This window comes from Carassius gibelio, chromosome A16 (assembly GCF_023724105.1).
Source record: "Carassius gibelio isolate Cgi1373 ecotype wild population from Czech Republic chromosome A16, carGib1.2-hapl.c, whole genome shotgun sequence".
In the NCBI taxonomy this organism is placed as follows: Eukaryota; Metazoa; Chordata; class Actinopteri; order Cypriniformes; family Cyprinidae; genus Carassius; species Carassius gibelio.
This window is the reverse complement of record NC_068386.1, coordinates 5,924,441-5,946,861: the sequence shown is the minus strand read 5'-3', so window position 1 is coordinate 5,946,861 and position 22,421 is coordinate 5,924,441. Positions and strand designations below refer to the sequence as shown.

Sequence of the window (22,421 nt, the reverse complement as noted above, 5' to 3'; positions counted from 1 at the left end):
CACTGGAGCATTTCAGACCGATATGGGTTTTCTAATGACCGATATGATATCTAAAAAGTAGATTACATATGATATAATTAGATATATAGAAAACTTGGGAGATATTAAAAGGTATTTTGGAATTAAAATTTGGAAGACAAACGTCTTATGGATTTAGCATCCTTAAAAACGTTCAAACAATGCCTTTTAAAAGACTCCATATTGGATCACACATGCTTAAATTTAAATTATATTATTTTGTTTCTGAAGGGGTGTAAAGAGTTTTAAAGCTGTAGTTTAATTCATTCTGCAACTGTTTGTAATTACAAAATCAATAAAGTCCTATAAGAATTGCACAAATCTCAAAAACACACCAGTAACAAAACACAAGAGACATGTAGAACATCAACATTTGTTTTATTAAATAATCATAAGGCCGCTATGTAGTGTGCAGACTTCTTAAAGAGAAACAAATTCTCTTTGTTCAGAGCACTGTGCCCACTGAAGAACTCTAGATTACTGACACCAGAGAGATAAGGCACATTTAGAAACATCCGATCCATCACCCCATCTCAGTAGTGTGCAGCCTGTAATCTGTACATGTCAAACTATATCATTCATGGCTGATCAACAGTTCTCTAAGTACCTTCTATGATGGCAATGTGAATAGCTATCAATTATAAATTCTCAATGTGAAGAATAAACATCTCGTGTCAACCTTTACATCCCAAAATAAATCAATTGTTTACAGGTAATATTCTCTGAGCCAACAGACTTAATCGGACCGTTAACGACCACCTTAAGCTTTCATAAAAAAAAAAAAAACTACTACTGTTGAGCAAAAAGAAAAGAAAAAATACCAACAGCATACAAACTAGTAAAGAGGGGAGCAATACCTCCACCGTTCACACTCAACACAGAGAACAGCAGCATTAGAAAAACAATGTATGACAATGTATGATCTCATTATCATAAACAGTTATTTGAGATTCACCTATCCACAAGATCTGTCTGAAGCATCCGTGTATCCGGTGACTGGACTGTCAGAGAGTTAGTTTCACCATGAGACTGAACAATGCAGAAGACGTTTAAAAAGTTAGACAGGAACAAGGTATGGCAAATACAAGGTTAACATTACCCAGGGGGGCCATGATTCAGTATAATTTTCAGAACTGATACTTCTCCAAATTCATGAATGCATTTTTAAATATTAAAGGTGTGAAACACAAAATCAATTTGTTTTGAGGACTGAAAGAATTTACCTTTTTTTTCGATACCAAAAGGGTCTCATTCATGAACAATAAGCAAAACAAACTGTGTAATTTGTTCGTAACCATTGGTTGGTTGGACTGTTACTGTATACAATTAAACGTAAATATATGCAAGAGTGGTTTTACAAATATTAGCGCATTCAACTAAAAGCAACAGCTCACGTTTATGAATGTTGGCGCATTCACTGCACTGCTACAGTTTAAGATTGGTTTGTGAGCAAATTTAATGCAGCACTCTACACAAGTATGGTTTATGATTGATAGTGCATTTGATTCATTACTTCCAATTAACACAAGAATGATTTTATAAATATTAGGGCATTCAATTTAAATTCAACAATTGATCTAAAAATGGTTTTACGAACATTAGCATTTAATTTAGCTTCTTACAACAATTTACATAAGAATGGTTTTAAAGTTGTTAGCGTATTTGATTCATCACACCATTTTATATAAGACTGATTGTAGCACATCTGTTTCAAAGCAACTGTACAAATGGTTTTGTGAACATCAAGTGTTTTCAAATTAATGCAAAAAATATTTTACAGATGTTCTTAGCTCATTTTATTCAATGGGACAATTTACTTAATGTTTTTATAAACGGTTTATGCTTGTGTTTTTATAAAGCTGAAAGTCTTTCTAAAAAGCACGCATAACAAGCTAAGTGCATTTCTAGGAAATCTTGTTGACTGATCAAATGCTGGACTCTATATGGGACTCTATATGGGAATATGGGACAAAAACAAAGGGACTTCCGAAGTATATACTATTCACCAAGCCATCCAAATGGACACAACCCAATGCACTCTTCACTGATATGACATTCTCTGACCAAAAGGAGAATTACACCTACATTCAACAAACCTGATGCCTAATCCAAAGCAAACCGCACACAACCAGCCAATCATTAAAAAAAAAAAAAAAAAAAAAAAAAAAATCATAAAATAGAGTGTGTTGGGCAAATCGTGAAAATGAGAGGCAGCGCATTGATAAGAAAAGCCAGTATTATGACCAAGATAACCAAAGGCAAGTATGAAAATAAAATAAAAAAGGCGGACATCAGTAAATGTAGAGTGGTTATTACTACCAAAGAGGCCAGTTCTTTACTCGAAATTGAAGATATATAGCAAAATATCACTCCACCCACCTGTATAGCAATACAGAACATAATCAAAAGTACTAATTTACTGAACAGGAAATGCACCAGACTCACAGAGTAGTGCAGCAAATAACATTGCTTATGTAGTTGTTCGGCATGCTTCACTTTTCCCCTCACGTGGCAGAAAACTAATTTTACCCCTCCTAAAGAGTCGGCCTGACCCAGTGCAACACGTCAACCAATGGGTGGCCGTTAGTCATCATAAGAGAAATGTAAAGAGAGAATGCAGCTTGATTCGAAGGCAACAGAGGTTTTTTCAATGGTGCCTATAGACACAGAGGATACATGAAGAGTCTGTCAGGAAACACATCCTTCCTACGGAGTCTGTGAAGCGGTCAGTGCGTGGACCAGATGAGCATCCTGACTTATAAAGTGAACTAGTGAGCACAGGATCAGAATGTCAAACTTTGGAGAAAAAGAGAGCGAGAGAAAGGACAGAGAATCATGGGATCACTAGATGGCACCGCTATTACAGAGAGAAACAGAAGGTCTGTGGAGCAGTAAAGGCATGATGTCCCATGAATTCACTGGCCATGTGCATGTGGGTGAAGTCTTCGGGCAGTGTGGCACTGGCGCTAAGACTTGTGCCTCTGGGAAACAACAAGAATGCTGGGAGTCAGCTAAGAAGCAGCTTTTTTTTTAGGCGGGTGCAGGCCTGCCTCGGTGCCAATGTTGACCGTGATGTTGGTGTAAAGAGGCTGGTAATCCCGGGATACGATCTCATACTCCAACGTATTCATACCGTCTTGTTTCCACGTATGCCGGGTCTTGGCCAACATGTTAAACCTGCATGAGAGGAAACAGCTTGAACAGAGGAAGTTGATGCTACGAGATGATGCTATCAAATGTTAAAAGACAAAATGTGTAAAGGTGCAGTCATATTTAACACTGTTCTGTCAATTTCCATGGTAAAAATGCAGTCATTTCAATAGGAATCCACACAACTGGGATCGCACCTTTAGAATGTTAATGTGCGGATTTCACAATAAAAAAAAGCTACTGAAAGACATTCTGTCATCATACGTTGTTGTCCATCATACAGATGGTTGTCAGGTGATTCTACCTTTTGGGATTCACTTCATTGCCTTTGTCTTGCTTGTGTTTGATCATCTTATACCGGCCCACTTTTAGAGACGGACGACTGATTAACATTCCTCCAAGTGAGACCCTGAGAAGATGAAGGAAGTTTGACAGAGTTACAAAAAAGCAAGACGCACCAAGGCGACTCAGGATTGGGTTGGGAATAAATTTGAGAAATTGGTTCCCTTTCAATTAATTAATTGAATTGGCCACGCCTCACAGGAAGCTGCACTGCAATTTGGGTAATCTGAATAAAATTAAGTGAATTTCTCTACATCACATTCTAACAAATTAAGCACAAGTAATGCATTCTAGGAAGTGAGGCGTTATTTAACTCTGGTCCACAAAAGTTAATTTAGTAAATTTGATAGAATACACTAACATTCAAAAGTTTGGGGTAAGAGTAAGGAAGCATTAAAATGATCAGAACATTTATATTAGGGCCGGGACTCGATTAAAAAAAAAAAATCTAATTAATTAGAGGCTTTGTAATTAATTAATCGAAATTAATCGCATTTTAATCGCATATAAATATTTGACCTGAGAACAGTGAGAAGTCATTTTTTTTCACATGGATTTATAGTATACCATTGAATAATGACTGAATACATAAGTTTAAGCAACAAAATATTGTTTATTTTTGTTCAACCAAGTCTAGCAGACCAGTGCAATTTTTGCCATTAAGTGTAGCAATAGCATATTTAGAAACAATTTAGAAATAGTACATTTCAGAAATTCAGGAAGCTTATAGGTGCTGGAACCTTCTGTAAAGTGTTTTTTAAGTAATACACAATACTGTCAATTACATTCAGAACATTGGAAACCCTGACTATTAGAAAACATCTCTCTGTTGCTTCAGAGGCCATAACATACTAAGTCCAACTCTCAATAACCTTGGCCAAAACAATAATGAGTTTAACATAAACTGCCAGTTGCACCAACAAAATAATACATAGTTCAACATAAAGTGTAAAGTCCATGCTAGCTGCTATATGTTTTGCGTTGAGGTGATACTTGAGGTTCGATATGTGCTGCGGTGATATACGAACGCTAGTTGGTGCTCCAGTATAATCGGTCCGCCGAAACTCATCCAGAGAGAAACGTGCCACGGTGCAAAAATAAGTTATTAAAAATGCGGGAATTTTTTTTCTGTAATTAATTAATCTCAATTAACGTGTTAAAGACCCGGCCCTAATTTATATCCAGTTTTTTTTTTTTAAATACAGTATTGTTCAAAATAATAGCAGTACAATGTGACTAACCAGAATAATCAAGGTTTTTAGTATATTTTTTATTGCTACGTGGCAAACAAGTTACCAGTAGGTTCAGTAGATTGTCAGAAAACAAACAAGACCCAGCATTCATGATATGCACGCTCTTAAGGCTGTGCAATTGGGCAATTAGTTGAAAGGGGTGTGTTCAAAAAAATAGCAGTGTCTACCTTTGACTGTACAAACTCAAAACTATTTTGTACAAACATTTTTTTTTTCTGGGATTTAGCAATCCTGTGAATCACTAAACTAATATTTAGTTGTATGACCACAGTTTTTTAAAACTGCTTGACATCTGTGTGGCATGGAGTCAACCAACTTGTGGCACCTCTCAGCTGTTATTCCACTCCATGATTCTTTAACAACATTCCACAATTCATTCACATTTCTTGGTTTTGCTTCAGAAACAGCATTTTTGATATCACCCCACAAGTTCTCAATTGAATTAAGGTCTGGAGATTGGGCTGGCCACTCCATAACATTAATTTTGTTGGTTTGGAACCAAGACTTTGCCCGTTTACTAGTGTGTTTTGGGTCATTGTCTTGTTGAAACAACCATTTCAAGGGCATGTCCTCTTCAGCATAGGGCAACATGACCTCTTCAAGTATTTTAACATATGCAAACTGATCCATGATCCCTGGTATACGATAAATAGGCCCAACACCATAGTAGGAGAAACATGCCCATATCATGATGCTTGCACCTCCATGCTTCACTGTCTTCACTGTGTACTGTGGCTTGAATTCAGAGTTTGGGGGTCGTCTCACAAACTGCCTGTGGCCCTTGGACCCAAAAAGAACAATTTTACTCTCATCAGTCCACAAAATGTTCCTCCATTTCTCTTTAGGCCAGTTGATGTGTTCTTTGGCAAATTGTAACCTCTTCTGCATATGCCTTTTTTTTAACAGAGGGACTTTGCGGGGGATTCTTGAAAATAGATTAGCTTCACACAGACGTCTTCTAACTGTCACAGTACTATCATTTTTTGCACCTCTTTATAGGTTTTCCCCTCTCTAATCAACTTTTTAATCAAAGTACGCTGTTCTTCTGAACAATGTCTTGAATGACCCATTTTCCTCAGCTTTCAAATGCATGTTCAACAAGTGTTGGCTTCATCCTTAAATAGGGGCCACCTGATTCACACCTGTTTCTTCACAAAATTGATGACCTCAGTGATTGAATGCCACACTGCTATTTTTTTGAACACATCCCTTTCAACTAATTCAACTAATTGCCCAATTGCACAGCCTTAAGAGCGTGCATATCATGAATGCTGGGTCTCATTTGTTTTCTGAGAATCTACTGAACCTACTGGTAACTTGTTTGCCACGTAGCAATAAAAAAATATACGAAAAACCTTGATTATTCTGGTTAGTCACATTGTACTGCTATTATTTTGAACAATACTGTATATAGTTTTCCACCTTGATCATTGATAAAAAAAAAGTTTCCTGAGCACCAAATCAAACTTTTGAACAGATGTATACAAGCTTAATACAAATTATTTTTGTAATTATTTTTTTGCCAAGCCATTTCAAGACTTTGGCAAATAAAGTATCACCTATATGAATTGTACAGCATAACTACACAGTACATTTTATATATTGGATCCTTTGCAGGTGGCCTAGCTTGTGAGCCATGATTTAGCGATATTTTTTGCAAACATCAGAGCACACAAAGCAGACAGTAACACTGTCAGATGTGACACTCTAGCTTTGAACTAGAGAAGCTAGGAAAGACAGGTGGTTCATGGCCAGCTGTGTCACAAAGACAGATCTCCTCCCACACAGACCTCTCCATTGATCTACACACACACACACACACACACACACACACACACACACACACACACACACACTCAACCCCTCCAAAGCAAATAAACAAGATCCCCCATGCTCACTCACCGGACACCAATGTCATCATCCTCACCACCCCAGCCCCAGTAATTGTTTGGGAAACCATTCATTTTGAGGTACTGAACTGGGGTCACAGCTGATACTCCTCCAAAATACATCTTATAAGGCAACCTGATTGATAACAGACAGGAGAAATGCACAATATAAATATAAAATAATTCATACTTTTAAATCACTTTAGTTCAGTGTCATGTGTTTTTATTTTGTGACCGTTTATTCAACTAGAAGCATTTTACTGTTACATGAGTTTATTTTTATTACAGATTTTACCTTTTCGTTGTTTGAAGGTCGCAGTAATACATTCTTGGAGACCTCTTATGCCATCATTTATTTTTGCTACTTTTTAAAATGCTGTTAATAGATTTTGTGTGGAATTTAATTAAAAATATCATAAAAATATTACATTTTTAGTGTACATACTTCATGATATGGTAAAAAGTTTGGTACGTGTCCTGCGTTAAGCTAACTGGGACTTGTTTATAGCGCTTGTATATCATTGCTCTTTTTTTTATTTTGATTGCTTCAATTGTCCTCATGTAAGTCGCTTTGGATAAAAGCATCTGCGAATTGACTAACTGTAAATAGTTTATCATGCATAGGAGCATAATCTATGTGCAAGTAAAGTAAAATGCATGCAAATTAAGTCAAATGAAATGCAGCTAGAGAGAGGGCAGAACTGACTTGTAGCCAAATTTGTCCATGGCAATGGCAGCGTGTTTGGGGTGAGCGTCACAGATGTAGGTGTTGCGGTCGTCCTCGGGAATGAGGTCCACGTCATGAAAGAAGAGACAGTCCCAGTCCTCTTCCCTCATGGCTTCGCGAAATCCCACGTTCATCAGCTTTGCTCGGTTAAAGGTGTAATTTCCAGCCTACACACAGAGTGTTATTGTTATTGAACAATTCATAATGATGATAACCTAATATACAGATTTAAACTAATAAAATCCAGTTGCACAAACACTGATAAAACAAAACATACAAACTCAGCTGTGCAATCCTCCTAAGAACCAGAAAATAAGTTTTGAGAATTTGTAGGGATTTTTAGATGTCACTACATTGCAATATTTTAATTTTACGTAAAAGTTTAGTAATTTTGTTGTGGGCTTTTTTTTTATTTTTAGTCGTTTTTAGTAGTCTATAGTAGTTATAGATTTTTTATTTCAGTTTTAGTTTTAGTTATTTTAGGACATCGAGTTGAACAAAATACAAAATACATTTTTTTAATCATTTTATTTTATATAGTTTAGTTAACGTTTAATCAATTTAAAGCATCCTTGTTGAATCAAAGTGTTATACATGTATATTTTTATATACGAGTCAAATTGAATTACAACAGGACAAAAACTGTGACCAAATAAAAGTAAGATTTCAATCTCACTGAGCTTCACAATTCAGCAAAAACAAATCTGAGCAACAACAATGCAACTCAAATCTCTGCAGAAATTCCTGAGCAGCGCTTGACCTGTCAGAGTGAGTTGTACAGGTTTGCATTCTTGATCTACAGGATAAAGTGATTACAACTGACTCTGACAGGAAACAGCAAGAAGCACAGCTGAGTTGAACTATAATACAGCTGCATATTTAATATGCAACCAAGCAACAAATTCGTCTTTGTACAATATGCAAAACTGTGAGAGCATGGTCTAAACTTAACACCCAGCAGGTGCCAACTATCTAAGAATAAAATTTGCTTTGGCAACCAAATAAAATAGACAATATATGGTTTAATCTAGGGTTTAGCGTAAGAATGATAGTCTGGCCTTTGTTGAGTAGAGTGAATCAAATGACAAAAATACAAATCATCTAGTAGAGGAAAGAGCAGACATTTCTCAGAAAAATGTGTGACTAACAGTTTACTAGAAAGTTTTTTATTCGTTATCATACTTCCTTTAAGTGGCAACACTCAACAGAATGAGGAACAAACTTGCAACATTTGCTGTCGTTTCATTGAGAGACTCCAAATACAATTCCATGACCAGCAAGAAATATTTATAAACCGTAAACAGTTTTCAGTGAGAAAGATTTTAAGTTAAAGTGATTCCTCCATCACCTACTAAAACACCACAATAACAGGCTTCAGACGCACCTGGTGAATGATATAGATGCCATAGTTGAGCTGCTGACGCTGTAGGAAGGGGTGCAGATAGTAGAGGAGGAACTTGAGGTGTTGCTCCCTATTTCTGTGGGGAATGATTATTGCAGTGCGGTGGCGAGCCTCACAGTTTGGCGGCCTATAACGCCCTCCACGGACAACAAGTGGATTCTTTCTTACCACCTCAGCAAGCGTAAGCCCAGAGTGGAAAGTGACATGAATTGGTCCACCTGAATATGTAAGTAAAGAGTGTGTGAACGGGAATATTTACTTGATGAGGTTAAAGCATTTGAGTTCGCTTTAATGAGGTGTAAAAACTCTAAAAAGGAGGAAACATAGTAGAATCACACTTATTTATTTTGAACCACTGGCTGAAAAAAAAAATGCAAAGTCGTTTCAATAGTTTACTACACATATGAACCAGAAAACTTCTGGCATGGCTGGGTTGTATATTTGCAGAAACTACTATGGTTTATGGAAACAAGTATTTATAGTATCTCGTTACAGTATCTTGCTAATACATTATTGCTGATATTGTAGTGGAAAACCTAGATTAGTTATAATCTAGTTATATTAGACTAAAACCCAATTTGACATGCCATCCATGATGATCCATTTGAATTATTTACAGTGTTCCCATATCATTTGACCATTTAATTTTTCATTCCTTTTCCAGTGTTTTTTGAGACTGAGGGGGAAAAGCCCAGGAAAACAAAAGTCATAAAATGAATACATTTTAAAACCAGTAAAACAATATAAATACATTTACACAGTTTTCTGTGTTTTGTCCCCTCAATTTCAAAACTAGAATATTTTATATACATACACGCTACTATTTTTTTCTTTTCATTAAAAAAGAAAAGAAATGATTTTTTTAATGATTTTTTTTATTTTTTATGACTAAGATAATGATATGATCTTCCCAATAGTGAGACAGATCAGAAACTTGATCACACACTTCCAATGAAACGATCAAACTCACCAGTCAGAGGAGACTGGTTGGGGCAGTAGGCCATGTCCTCTTTTTTAAGAGGAGGGCCCAAAAGGGAGAGGTTGGCGTAAACATCCGTATGGTTGCGTACACCAACTGTGTGTCCAGTCGCAGAATCCATCTTTCGGAAAATCCGTAAAAAATATGACACTCTTTTCTGGTAGCCCTCCCTAGAAAGAAGAGCCATGACCACTAACTGGACGCCCAAGAACATGATTAGGTAGCGCCATTTGGACTGCAGCGTGAACATGGTGACGGAGTTGTTTGAGAGTCTGAGTGAGTTAAGGTAGGATAAGTCTGAGGAACTGAATTCTACGGTGGTCTCATTCCTCGTATCTAAGATACTTCAAACTTTTACTCGCATGCAAACAGGAGAAAGTGATGAAACAGATGCGTCTTGGCAGATGGATCAGATATGTGGAGTGGATGTAAACGGTTCGATGAGGCAAAAGGCACTTCAGATGAGACGGATGAAATGGCAAAGGAGAGTTAGCATTTATTCTAACAGATCTTCTGCTGCAGGTTGAATTAGATTTGCTCCACTCACTGGTGGTCTATTAATTTACAACTCCAAATGGAAACTCCCAGTGGTCCTCTGGTGTTTTCATGATTCAGTGATCTAATGAGCTTCCGTTCAGCTCCACCAAAGCTGTCAGAACGGAAGGATGTGTCCACTGGCTGAAAGGAAATGGGTTTTGTTCCCGGAGTTTCTCAGCAGCGACGGTCCTGTGAAAGTCTCATGGGGACTTCAAGGTAAAGTGTGGAAGCCACAAAGGTCCAAAGTATTGTTTTGTAGAGTGTTGGTGTAAGATAGTGAGTATGGATATGCTTCTTGGATATGTAGGAGGGGGGAAACAAGGGGGGGGGGTGATTTCCAACACCCCTAGCTATTGTCTCATTCTGTCGTCATGCAGGAGGAGGGTCCAACACCCTGTCCAATGCCAGGAGTCAGTGTCTGGAAAACAAAGGGGGAGACATGAGGAGTGATCCAGAACAGAGGCTTTGCAATAAGTTTATTTGCTTCTGTACTCCATACTAATTCACTCACATATGTGGATGAGCATAAAATAAATACACAGGCCTATATAACTAGTTTATTTATTTAGAAATAATTTCGAAATACATTGCCATTCAAAGTTTGAATTTTATTTATATTTTATTTTTTATAAATGGATTTAAATTTACTTTCAGCAAGGATGCATTGATTTTATCAAAAAAAAAAATTAATGTTACAGAAAAAATCGGTTTCAAAAAATGCTAATATTAAATAACATTTAAATATTGAAAAATATGTATGACAGTTTCCAAAAAAAATGTCAAGCAGCAAATTAGTTTATAACATAATATTATGATAACATTAAGAAACGTTTCTGAGCACCAAATCAGCATATATGAAAGATTTCTGATGGATCACGTAAACATTCAGCTTTTCTGTTACAGAAAAAAAAATATCCAAGTCATTTTAAATTGTATTAACATTTCACAATAATACTGTTTTTGACAATAAGTTTGATCAAATAAATGAAGCTTTGATGAACATAAAGCTCTTCTATCTCACTGGCCCCAAACTTTTGAACAGTACATTATATTATAATGATAATAATTCATTAAATTATTATTACTGTTGTTGTTGTAGCTGTTGTTTTTGTTAAAAAGGAAAAACAGTTCAAGAAATACTCATGACCAGATCATTTCCTCAACTCATTCAACAATGGCAGGTGTGGCAAAAAGTTTCTTTTGGACTAGGGCGATATATCTAATGATATGATCATCACATCTAGTCAGTAAATCTGCCTCCGTGGTACCACTAAATCGCCATCACCTGCTTTCAAATGGAGTGGCATTTAATAGACAGAGCCGTAGATCACTTACCAGCTACGCAATATCGTGTTCATTATCGAAGGTGATTCATCTGGTATAATGAACACGAAATTGCGTAGCTTGTAAGGCTGTACGATATGGACAAATTTTTTTTAAATCAATTTTGTGATTTCGATTTTAATCATGATTTTGACACACACAGACATGCTTTTACAGTATAAATTTGAAACATATTTCCAAACGAAAACCAATGAGAGCTTTATCAAGAGGATGTAACATGTCTCTAGAACAGACTTAAGTCAAAATAATCACTTAGTACATTTTTTTTAAAAACAAGATTTTTCTCACAAATCTTGTTCTCACAAAATCTAGACATATGGCAAAAAATTCTAATAAAAAAATTTAATAAAACCGTGTTCAGGGATGTTTTTTTTTTGCCATGCATTGGTCATAAAGCTCACTGTAGCAGTGCCTCAGGTGTTATATGTTTTGCCCAATATATTTATTGCCCAATGTTCTCACACATAATCCGTCTGCAGTGCATATACAATAAGTCACGTGTATGCGGTTCAGAAGCAGCAACGAGAGCGTATTATTGTAATGCGAAAGCACATTAAAATAATGCACGAGCATGAATCTATCTGCTCGCATGCAGATTTCCTTTGCTCTGTTAACCAAACCAGATGCGCATGCTCAGATCATAGACTCAGATACACGCTGCCTTACAACGTGTCTCCTCTCGCTCAACCTGTGTCCTGTGCTCTCACAGCTCTCTCTGTGCTCATGTGCAAGATATTAAATCTTTTCGCACCTTTCTATTTATAACCTTTTCTGTTCTCATCTTTTTACGGCATGCAGTGTGAACGTTCTGAACCGTTAACATGGGCTCAAAAAAAAAAAAAAAGGCTATGCATCACAGAGTGTGTGAACCTGGAGTTAGGCATGTGCCCAGTCTGCTCTGTTCTCACGCTCCACTTAGGTGCGCTGCTTCCTGATTGGTTCAGATAACATACTGCAGGAGGTCGGGGCTGTGGAAAATCGTGCTATAAAGTGATTTAGAAATTGCGCACACTCAAATCGCTATTTTATTTTGATTAATCGCACACCCCTAGTAGCTTGTCAGTGATCTATGGCTCTGTCTATTAAATGCCGCTCCATTTGAAAGCGGGTGATGGCGATTTAGCGGTAATGACAGAACCAGATTTACTGACTAGATGCGCATGATAATACCGTTAGATATATTGCCCAGCCCTATTTTGGACCCTTTGTACAACCACTGGAGAGCAAACACTACCAGCTTGTGTCACTCCTCCCTCCATTCCTCTAAAATGTGTTTAGATGAATAAAGCCTGCACTTGGTTCCAAGATGGCTGACTTCCCAGACACAGGCCTTGTCCAAGGGGAAGGAGGCAAACACCCTCAGCTGGAAGTCAAGAACTCTGTAAGTCCTAAAAGCCACATCGCTCCTGCTGGGAATTCTGTCCCACCACCGACAGAATCATTCGCTAGAAAAAGAGACCTGAGGCTTCAAACAAGTGTCATTTAATCTGCCCTGACACAGTCTGGTGGATCTGTGCTTACAAATCAATTACAGCTCATTAAAACCACCACTCTAAGGCCAATGATCCTAATCTGGGGAATAGGGCAGGGATTGGTGGATTTGCACGGAAGGCAAGATGAGGAGACACGTCTTCTCTTACTAATCTCATCTTCAATTGATCACAGATCACAGAGGAGGCTAAAGAGAGAGGCATTAAGGGCAAGGCTGGCGGAAATGCTGTAAATGACATCTTTTCACTGTGGTTAATGAGGTCAGAGAGCTTAAGATTTGGCTTTATGCTCACTAACACGCACGTTCTGTCTCGACCTATTAGGATGGACCTTAAAAGTAATTTTTTACTCAACTTTCTACTTAATGTCTATTGACTATATGGCAAAATGTAGATTATCATAGACAATCACTTCAAAAAAAAGGATCAGGATGGGCAAATATTTTTGACCACCAGCACAATAAACTCTTAAAGTGTTTCCAAATTTGATCTTTTTAAAAGATAATTTTACATCGTGGTACAGCTCTGAGAAAGACATCTGATTGAGGTCAGGAGAACCCAAAACCAACCACATTGACAAAAGGACAGTCAGTAATGACACTGATATGGTTTTATGACACAAGCACACCAAACATGCTCCATTTTGAGATTCACATAAATGATAAGTTTCAGTTCAGGAAGTCAAATTCATTGTTGACTCATACTGCTGAATCATTCAGTGAAGGATACAACATACTGATTCAAAGCAGTACTCCTTTTATTTTTTGATCTCCTCTAATCATTTATTATTATGAATTCCATACAGTGCCATTAAACTAACAAAGAGGGAGAATATGAGCTCTATGTGCACTCAAACACTGATGTTTTTCAGCGCAGTAAAAATAAACATCTTACACACTGTCAAAATAAAAATTCAACACATCGACTAAACAGAAAAACTTATCTGCCAATGTGGTAATTTAAAATCTTGAGAATAACCAGAATGTTGCTTTAAAAGGTGATGCTTTATCATAATATGTCACCATATTTGAGCTTCAACTCAAATCTGATGATCTCTGTAGTACAAATCATCCCAAAAAATTAATCGTATGATCTATGTAGAGGCACTCAAGAAAGCCAAAAAGCCTTCTGGCAAGGGACACTAATGCAAAGTCAAGCATAGCAGGTCTGTGACCACTGGACTGGAACAAAGTAACAGTTTTATTAAGCCACATGAAGATAAGAAGAAAGATGGATGATGCAACCAATATTAAGATAGGACAGAGATGGAATGAGAATATTGTGTCCTTTTCTTCCCTTGCCAGAGCACATGTCCCCCGTCCCCTTTGCATTCTGGATTCAAAGGGACAGCACTGGTATGCAGTATAACTAAGCCAAGCCAGTCAAGCCAAGGCACACAATCTTTTAACTTCTTCCTTTCACTCTCCTCTGTCACACGGCAAGAAGTATGCATCTATACACATAAGACTACAATTGGCACATATTTTGTGCCTGAGGCCTTTAATATTTTTTTATGCATACACTACATAGCCCACTGACAAACACAGAAGAATGGGACAGGAATAAGTAAATATGAAGTGCATTAGCAAATATACAGAGAAATATTTGCTGTGTAGCCTGTGGCGACTCATGTGGCTTTGCTCAGCAGTGCAGAAAAGAGAGAAGCAAAGAACTGCATGAAGCACCAACAGTCTGGCTGAACTGAAAAATGAAGTTGCATTGGCGCTAGCATCTAACATGCAAAGTGGAAAACTGTGTTAGGCCGTCCTTAACTAAAGGACAGCAGAGAGCCTGGTGAAGTCTGCTTGACAAAAATCTCTTTTAGATCATTAAAAACAAGACGATTCTCTGCCTAACAGTCAAGAAATTGGCCAGACTTTGAGAATCATCAATGAACGGACTTTAGCTGGAAAAATGACTCGTTGTTATTGTCTTCTTGCATTATTGACAAACTATTTTCCTGTTTGAGACTGTAAAGCTGCTTTGCCACAATCAGTATTGTATAAAACGCTCTACAAATAAAAGTGACTTGACTATTACCATCTATTACCATTTCATATACCTGAATATGAATGAATAGAGTAAATATTGTGCAAAATGACCATATAAATAAAATTAAAAAAGGTTTTCCCCACACACACACATATATTTTGCATCTTGATGCTTTCATCAGAATGTCTAATACAATGTAACATAATAATTTCATAAATAAACATATGGAAATCCCAGAAAAAAGTATGAGGAATCAGGAAGACTTACTGATAAAATTTTAGATCAAAATGTAAAAAATAATAGAAATTATAAACATGAAGATAGTTTACAATGCCAAAGCTGGGCACAAATGGTTTCGCAATTACATGTGTAAAACAGGCCTGAGCTCAAAGTGCAACAGAGTGAATATGAGAAAGAGGTCAGACTTTAGGGACTATGGCATTTGGTTATCAGAACTTTCACTCAGTCAAATCTAGAGCATTTATATAACATCTCTGCACATAACCTGAAGGAAAAGTAAAAGCGTGCTAAATCCAGACAGACTTGATGCAACAGAAAATGGAATCTTAACTAATAATACACAAACAACATCAGAGCTGTTTGCATAAGCTTTGGGTTCAAACGCATCCAAGAAAACAATATCAATATCCTGATCCTGGAGGGCAGGGGTATAATAGTTAATGGAGACGCACACAATCCTTTGTGATGCTAGAGGATTTCGCTTATGCCTGCAACAACAGTGCCAGGAAATATTTTCCCTCAGCAATATTTCTCAGCCTACTAAAGCTGCTTCTAAAGTATCACATGGAAACAATGAGGGAATCAACCAGAATTCATCATAATGCATTAAAGTGAAAATAAAAAAAAAAGTCCCTTCACCACAAACCATGATCAACATTTGCTTCCAAATTGGGTCCATAAATCAAAAACCTAAGTTTGTGTAACTTTGTATACCACAAATTATTATTTTTTTTTATTTCAGGAATTGCAAAAATCCTAATTTATTAAAACGGCTCACTCTAGTCTTTATTTAATATAACAGTGCAAAAGGTTCTGCCTGGCAACAAGAGAACTAATGCACTGATTGGCAGATAATAACAAAATGTGGAACTTTCTTCATTTATTTGTACTTGTTGAGACTTAACAGAGGTTTAGATGTTAATGTTTTAGTGAAAAGTAAAAGTTAAGTAAAGTTTGATGTCCCCATGATAGAGATCAGTGTTTGCTTTATTTGCCCTTTATTTTGTCCATGTGACATCAGAGGGTCAGTCAGAATTTTTTGAAGCATCGAAAATACATTTTGGTCCAAAAATAGCAAAAACTACGACTTTATTCAGCATTGTCTTCTCTTCCGTGTCTGTTGTGAGAGATTTTAAATCAAAGCAGTTTGTGATATCCGGTTCACGAACGAATCATTCGATGTAACCGGATCTTTTTGAACCAGTTCACCAAATCGAACGGAATCGTTTTTAAAAGGTTCGCGTCTCTAATACGCATTAATCCACAAATGACTTAAGCTGTTAACTTTTTTTAATGTGGCTGACACTCCCTCTGAGTTCAAACAAACCAATAAAAAGATTACTTTTGAAAGAATTAACTAGTAATGAGTAATATATTACATACTTTGAGTAACTAGTCCAACACTGCCTATCACACACATCTATCTTTTTCTGACAAAGGCAAGCGAAATGCTGACACTAAAGCCCATTAAGGTTAAATGTTGGGCACAGATTTGGTACAAAATATTCAGATGAGTCAGTAAACCTGGATCTTATAATTCAGTGGCTAAACAAGCATCAGAGCACAGCTTCCATACTATGGTGACAGCAAGCACACAAAGTCAAATTCTTCTGGGTCTAACTAGTCCTTGAATGCATCTAGTTGGTTTATTCCCTTGATACATAAGGCAAGGCAAGTTTATTTATATAGCACATTTCGTACACAATGGTAATTCAAAGTGCTTTACATAAAATAAAGTAAAATACTCATTAAAAAAATAACAAAAATAAAACAAGGAATTTAAAAACTTTGAAAATGATTAAAAATGTTTTTAAAATTAAGAGAGTTAAAAATAGAAAATGATTATACATAAAATACAGTGCAATCATTTCGGATTGTATAAAATACAGTGCAATCAGTTCGAACATCGCACAGTGCTTAGAGAACTGCAACTGAGCGATGCGAGGTCAGGAACATATTAAGTTCCTCAGGAAGAACCTCCTGGAATGGTTGGAACCCTAAATCCTTGCACTATTTCTCAGAGTTAGAATGTTATAATAAAACTAGCAAACGTTTTGCCTTTGACTGCTGCAGTGGCAATGTATAGAGCAGAAATTAACTGTTAACTCTCAACAGATATCATTTCTTTGACCTTCATGGTTTAAAATGAGACTGCAGATGTTAAACAGCCCATTTTTCACTGACCCATTTTGCTGTCTCTACTTTGTGCCCTATACACCACAAAGCTACAGGGAGAGCAAAGCCCCGAGAGCAAGCAGGACAACCTGCTGCTAGGATTTGTAACCAAGTGATAAGATCCTAGGGGACAAAAACCATCAACCCACTACAAAAAAAAAGAAAGAGCAAAAGAATCTCTCACAGCTGGCTGGTCGCTCCCGCTTCACAATCAAGCTGCTCGTGGTAACGTCAACTGCATCCGTGTTTTCACTTCAGAAAATCATTTTTGGCAAAAACAAACTATGTGATTATTTTTCATGAGTTCAACATCCAGCCGAGCAAGAGAACATGCAATCTACCTGAGACATGACCTGTAAGAGAACCCGTCTTTAATTGCAAAATAGAGAAAAAAACATGCTACATTTAAGTAAGCTTCTTAACCTTGTAGTTTATCGTAAGTAAAACTCAAAAAAAAAAAAAAAAAAATAAGTGTTGAGCACCAAAAGCAGAGAATATAACTCAGGCTACTAAACTAAAAACCAGACTCTAAACATCTTCATGTCTCCACTTAATATTCACTTTATCAGTAAGATATTCATCACTCACTACCTCACATTGACATACTGAAATTGTCAACCTGTTTGCACATTCGCACAGTTTGCACTAACTTTTTCAGTTACTGGTGCAAAACATGATTTGGTTGCACAAATTATTCATAGTAAGCCGCCCCCGATAATCATGAACAATAATGAAACTGTATTGCATACAGATTGTACAGTGGGCCCTGTCTGAAATTGTTTAATTTGTACTGTATGTTCATTCTATTTATTTATTTGTGCTATTTACACAATGTTTCAATTTTTTTTATGCGGGGTCGCATTTTTTCCAAATACGCCGCTCTTTTGTCGCATAAATTACCGATTTCAGAAAGAAAAATATGCGGGGCTAGCATGATTTCATAATCCCTGTATTTTCGTTGCAAAAAACTCACATATATATTAGCAGAAAGTTGAAAAATGTTGCGTAATTACGTGACGTGAACATCATCTGCAAACTCCGCGGTGAAACCAGGGTGAAACTTGATGCGCGCAAATCATTCTTATTTGCCAGCAAAAATAAACGCAAAAAAATGCGCGAAGCAGTTTCCCGATTTGTTACATGACAGTGGAGCCAAATTATATTGCCAGAACTTGCGAAAACTGCGGTTTGATGAAATAGCCTAGTGAGAAAAAGGTGTTGGGGGAATCACCTTTTTTTCTCTTTTTCATCAAACCACAGTTTTGCAAGTTCACGCAATTTCATCGCATAAAATTGCAAAAATATCCTGCATATTCCATCGCATTTGTGTTTGAAGGCTTTAAACTCTTCTGAATGTTTGAATTGGCAAGTTTTAAAAACATATGAAAATGATAAGCGTTAAGTTATAAAACGTATTCTTAAAATACACATTTCTGTTTTAATAAATGCTTATATTAAATCATAGCATATTGCCTAAAACATAAGGTAGGTACAAAAATAATCAGTGATACATTTGCGACCTCATAAAAATTTGGGTCGCAATGGCATTTCAAAAGGTCGCATATGCAACCATTTTGGTCGCAGTGTAGTTCCCTGAAACGGGTAAGATTTCATGACATTTATGATGTCTACTGTACTCACAGTGATATAGCTATGCTGGCTACCTACAATTTACCTACATTAGCTAACAACACAGTTGTTAGACAGACCCTACCAGTGTTGACAAAGCAGGTTGAATATCCATCAAAAAATGTGATTGCATCCATTTGTACCCCTCCAGAGTCTCCAGAGTAATGTTAGGAGTGAAAATTGATGAGGTAGATGTAGATATCAGGATACTGAAGGTCAGGAAATCTATCCGTTACTTTATTGATACACATTAAAAGCACCACAGGGGCATTATAGGGATCCGTTATGCTTTATTTATAAAGTTTTGCTATGTACAGGTCTATGTCTTTTGAATTAAAGTATGCAGTGAACTCTGTAGCCTTGAAACTCATGCTGGCACCATTTATTTCATATTTACTCCCAGCTGTCCCTGCCTCAGCATGGTGGTGTAAACAGAATGGGTCACATGACGTTCGGAGCTCTAGAGTACAGCATTTTAGTCTGTTGAGGAAACTAAAAAATGTCCTAGCCAATGGCATTCGATTTTTTGCACAGCCCTAATTAGACAGGTCCGGGTCGGTTCAGTGTAGTAAATTACGGGTCTCTTTCGGGTTCGGGCACAAATTTTTGTACCCGTGAAGACCTCTACTTCAGAGTTCCTCTACTTCAGAATTATCCAACTAGTTTATAATATTATTATTTATTTTTTCATTTGTTAGTTTTCATTAAAATTAAGTTGTTTATTAGTAGATTGTGTTTAACACACAAAAGAGTGATGATCAGGTCAACACAGAGAAGTATAGAAATTATACATTGATAAAAATAAAAATAAATGCGCTGATATCAGCAGATATGGTATGTGACATTTAATGCGCTTCTTGTCAGTAAAGCCGGTTCTGTAATCATATCGCATGTGATTTATCATGCAGCCTTAGAATCAATGTATAATTTATTCAGCGAGTTGTATATAGTTTTATTTTTATATTTGATTATTCAATTTCTTGAATCCTTCTGCTAAATAAAACTACTATACCTGAAAAATAAAGCACTGTTTGTATTATTTGTATTTGTAATGTTTATCTTTGTTCTTATTTTTTAATAACAACGATAAAAATAAATGATATAAATTGTAATCTTTGCCCATTTTGGCCTAAATGTCTGCAATTCTTTTTCTCTTTTTTTACATTCTAAGGCTTTATTTTTACAGTTAGTTTGTCTGTTCTGTAACAACTTGAAAAATAGTAAAAATAATAAGTATACTTTTTGTTTGTTTTTTTATATTTTCTCCATATTGCCCACTCCCACTTCAAAGTGATTTCATTCATCATGATGCCTTCTCCAAGAAGCATAAAGAATAAAGATAGCCAAATTGAATCTGTTCACTGTTAAATTTACCTAAACGGTTCTGCCAAAGGCAAACTATCAAAAGGTTTCTACACTGCAAAATACAACGAATTTGCATGGCAAAAGATGAAAATAGAGGGATCAGGGTGAACTGTCCCGAACACAGGTGCTTGATACACACACACACCCACACATATCCTGTCCTGCCTAACCTGATTTGCAGAACCCGTTGTTCTATTTACTTAAAGTTAAAGCTACACAGTCCTGAGAAACCCAAAACCAGATTTGCCAGATAAATGAAACCAGCTCACTAGAACGAAACAAAATGCAGAGATTGGACAAAACAAGATTGTTTACCAAAACTTATTAAAACAAATCAATAATTTAATTAACACAATATTATTTATTTCTTTTTCTGTTCAAATAGACAATAATAAACATTTTAACTCAATGAAACGTGTAAATATGAAAGCATGTAGCACAGCGACTTGAACATTTCTGTAGCCAGCCACAGCCAGACATTAAAACAGACAATAATGTAATAGTCTATAGTATTAATATACATAATGTGAATCAATATAACTTTTATAATTCATTATTAATAATTTATAATTCATTCAAGAATACAATTATATTTTGAGACACCATGAATATGAATTAAAATGTGCTTTTAACATACTATTTAGTTACCACTAGTTTATGATAGATGTGTTCAAGTGTAATACAATATACAGTTAGAAGTACTATCATTTTGAGTATATAATGTGTGCGTGAAAATAGAGCACTTTAAGTAATGTTACATTATGAAAGTGTACTTTTATCACCTGGGAAGTATTAGCAAGTAAGATTTATGTAATCATTCATATAAAAAGAGGCCATATTCTGGGTAGCCTAAACATTTCACAATCAAATACAAAGATAACGTGTCATTTAGGTCGAAAAACTACTGTGCATCAATAACATCAAAATAAATATTGGTAACCATAATAATAATAATAATAATTTTTTAACGACGTCGTGCAGTGATCGTTTAGTTTTTAAGTAAAAATTATAATAATAATAATAATAATAAATAAAATATTTAAAAATAAAATTAATCTAAAATTGTCATAACCAAGAGAAAACTGCAGTCACAGCTGTATATATTGACACACTATGACCGCTGAGGCTGATGCTCTAGATGTCATTATGAGTTATCGCCTCTAAAACGCAAAAAAGAAAATAAATAAAAGCAGTTTCCCGATAAACATGGGGGTTTGTTTTAGTCCTCAACTTGAGAGAGGAAGCAATGCTGAGCCGCCCACCGTCACAGAGCCAGTAGAGTTAGCTACAGCAGGCTAGCACAACTGGGTCTCCTCACATACTCACTAAACCTCCAAAAGGTGGTGAGATTAAACTTCTACAAAGGTCAAATGAAGAAAAAAAGATCTTGAAATTAGACTTTAGAACTTACCTGATGAAACTCGGACAGTTTGGCGGACTAGTCACTCAGATAGTCCGTGACTCCTGTCTATTTATGTGACTCCGTCGACTGTCCTGTCGGAGTTGAAAGCGCCCAGCATGCGATGCACAGGAAGTGATGCGCGCTCACGCTGGTATGCTGTGATAGAGTGAGCGAATGTGCGCGCACATCAGGGTACTTTTTTTGTGTGAAGTCCTGTTTTTATACAGTCTATGGTAAAGTCAGAAGATACTGCGGGTGCTGTAACAGTTTTAATATCACCATCTATACATCTGTTTCTATGTGCTAAGTGTCGTCTGCTTCAGATGAAATCTACTTCTCATCCCTAAACATTAGAAATGAAAGCAAATAGCACTACTTCCACCGAGTTCACTCGATTTTGCAACACTAATTGAGAACATTGTTATTTTAAAATTGGATGCATTAATATATTGTACAATTAAATATGCTCTGGTTTGAAATAATTTAT

The 22,421-nt window shown here is 36.3% G+C and overlaps 1 protein-coding gene across 1 annotated transcript; it reads right to left on the bottom strand.

Moving 5' to 3' along the window:
- Window positions 1–379: 379 nt before the first annotated feature.
- si:dkey-199f5.8 (beta-1,4-galactosyltransferase 3) lies at window positions 380–22,102 on the bottom strand. Its single transcript, XM_052618545.1, has 7 exons — window positions 21,944–22,102; window positions 9,752–10,715; window positions 8,764–8,999; window positions 7,359–7,546; window positions 6,666–6,788; window positions 3,473–3,577; window positions 380–3,195 (listed from the first exon to the last, which is right to left on the bottom strand). Exons 2-7 carry the CDS (start codon window positions 10,008–10,010, stop codon window positions 3,030–3,032), a joined length of 1,077 nt encoding a protein of 358 aa, XP_052474505.1. The 5' UTR covers window positions 10,011–10,715; window positions 21,944–22,102; the 3' UTR covers window positions 380–3,029.
- Window positions 22,103–22,421: the final 319 nt, after the last annotated feature.

Coding starts and splice junctions, on each gene's coding strand:
- si:dkey-199f5.8 (XM_052618545.1), bottom strand. CDS start 10,010: ATGTTCACGCTGCAGTCCAAATGGCGCTACCTAATCATGTTCTTGGGC. Junction 3,578..6,665: donor GATGATGACATTGGTGTCCG/GTGAGTGAGCAT, acceptor TCATCTTCTCAG/GGTCTCACTTGGAGGAATGT. Junction 3,196..3,472: donor AATGAAGTGAATCCCAAAAG/GTAGAATCACCT, acceptor CCTCTCATGCAG/GTTTAACATGTTGGCCAAGA.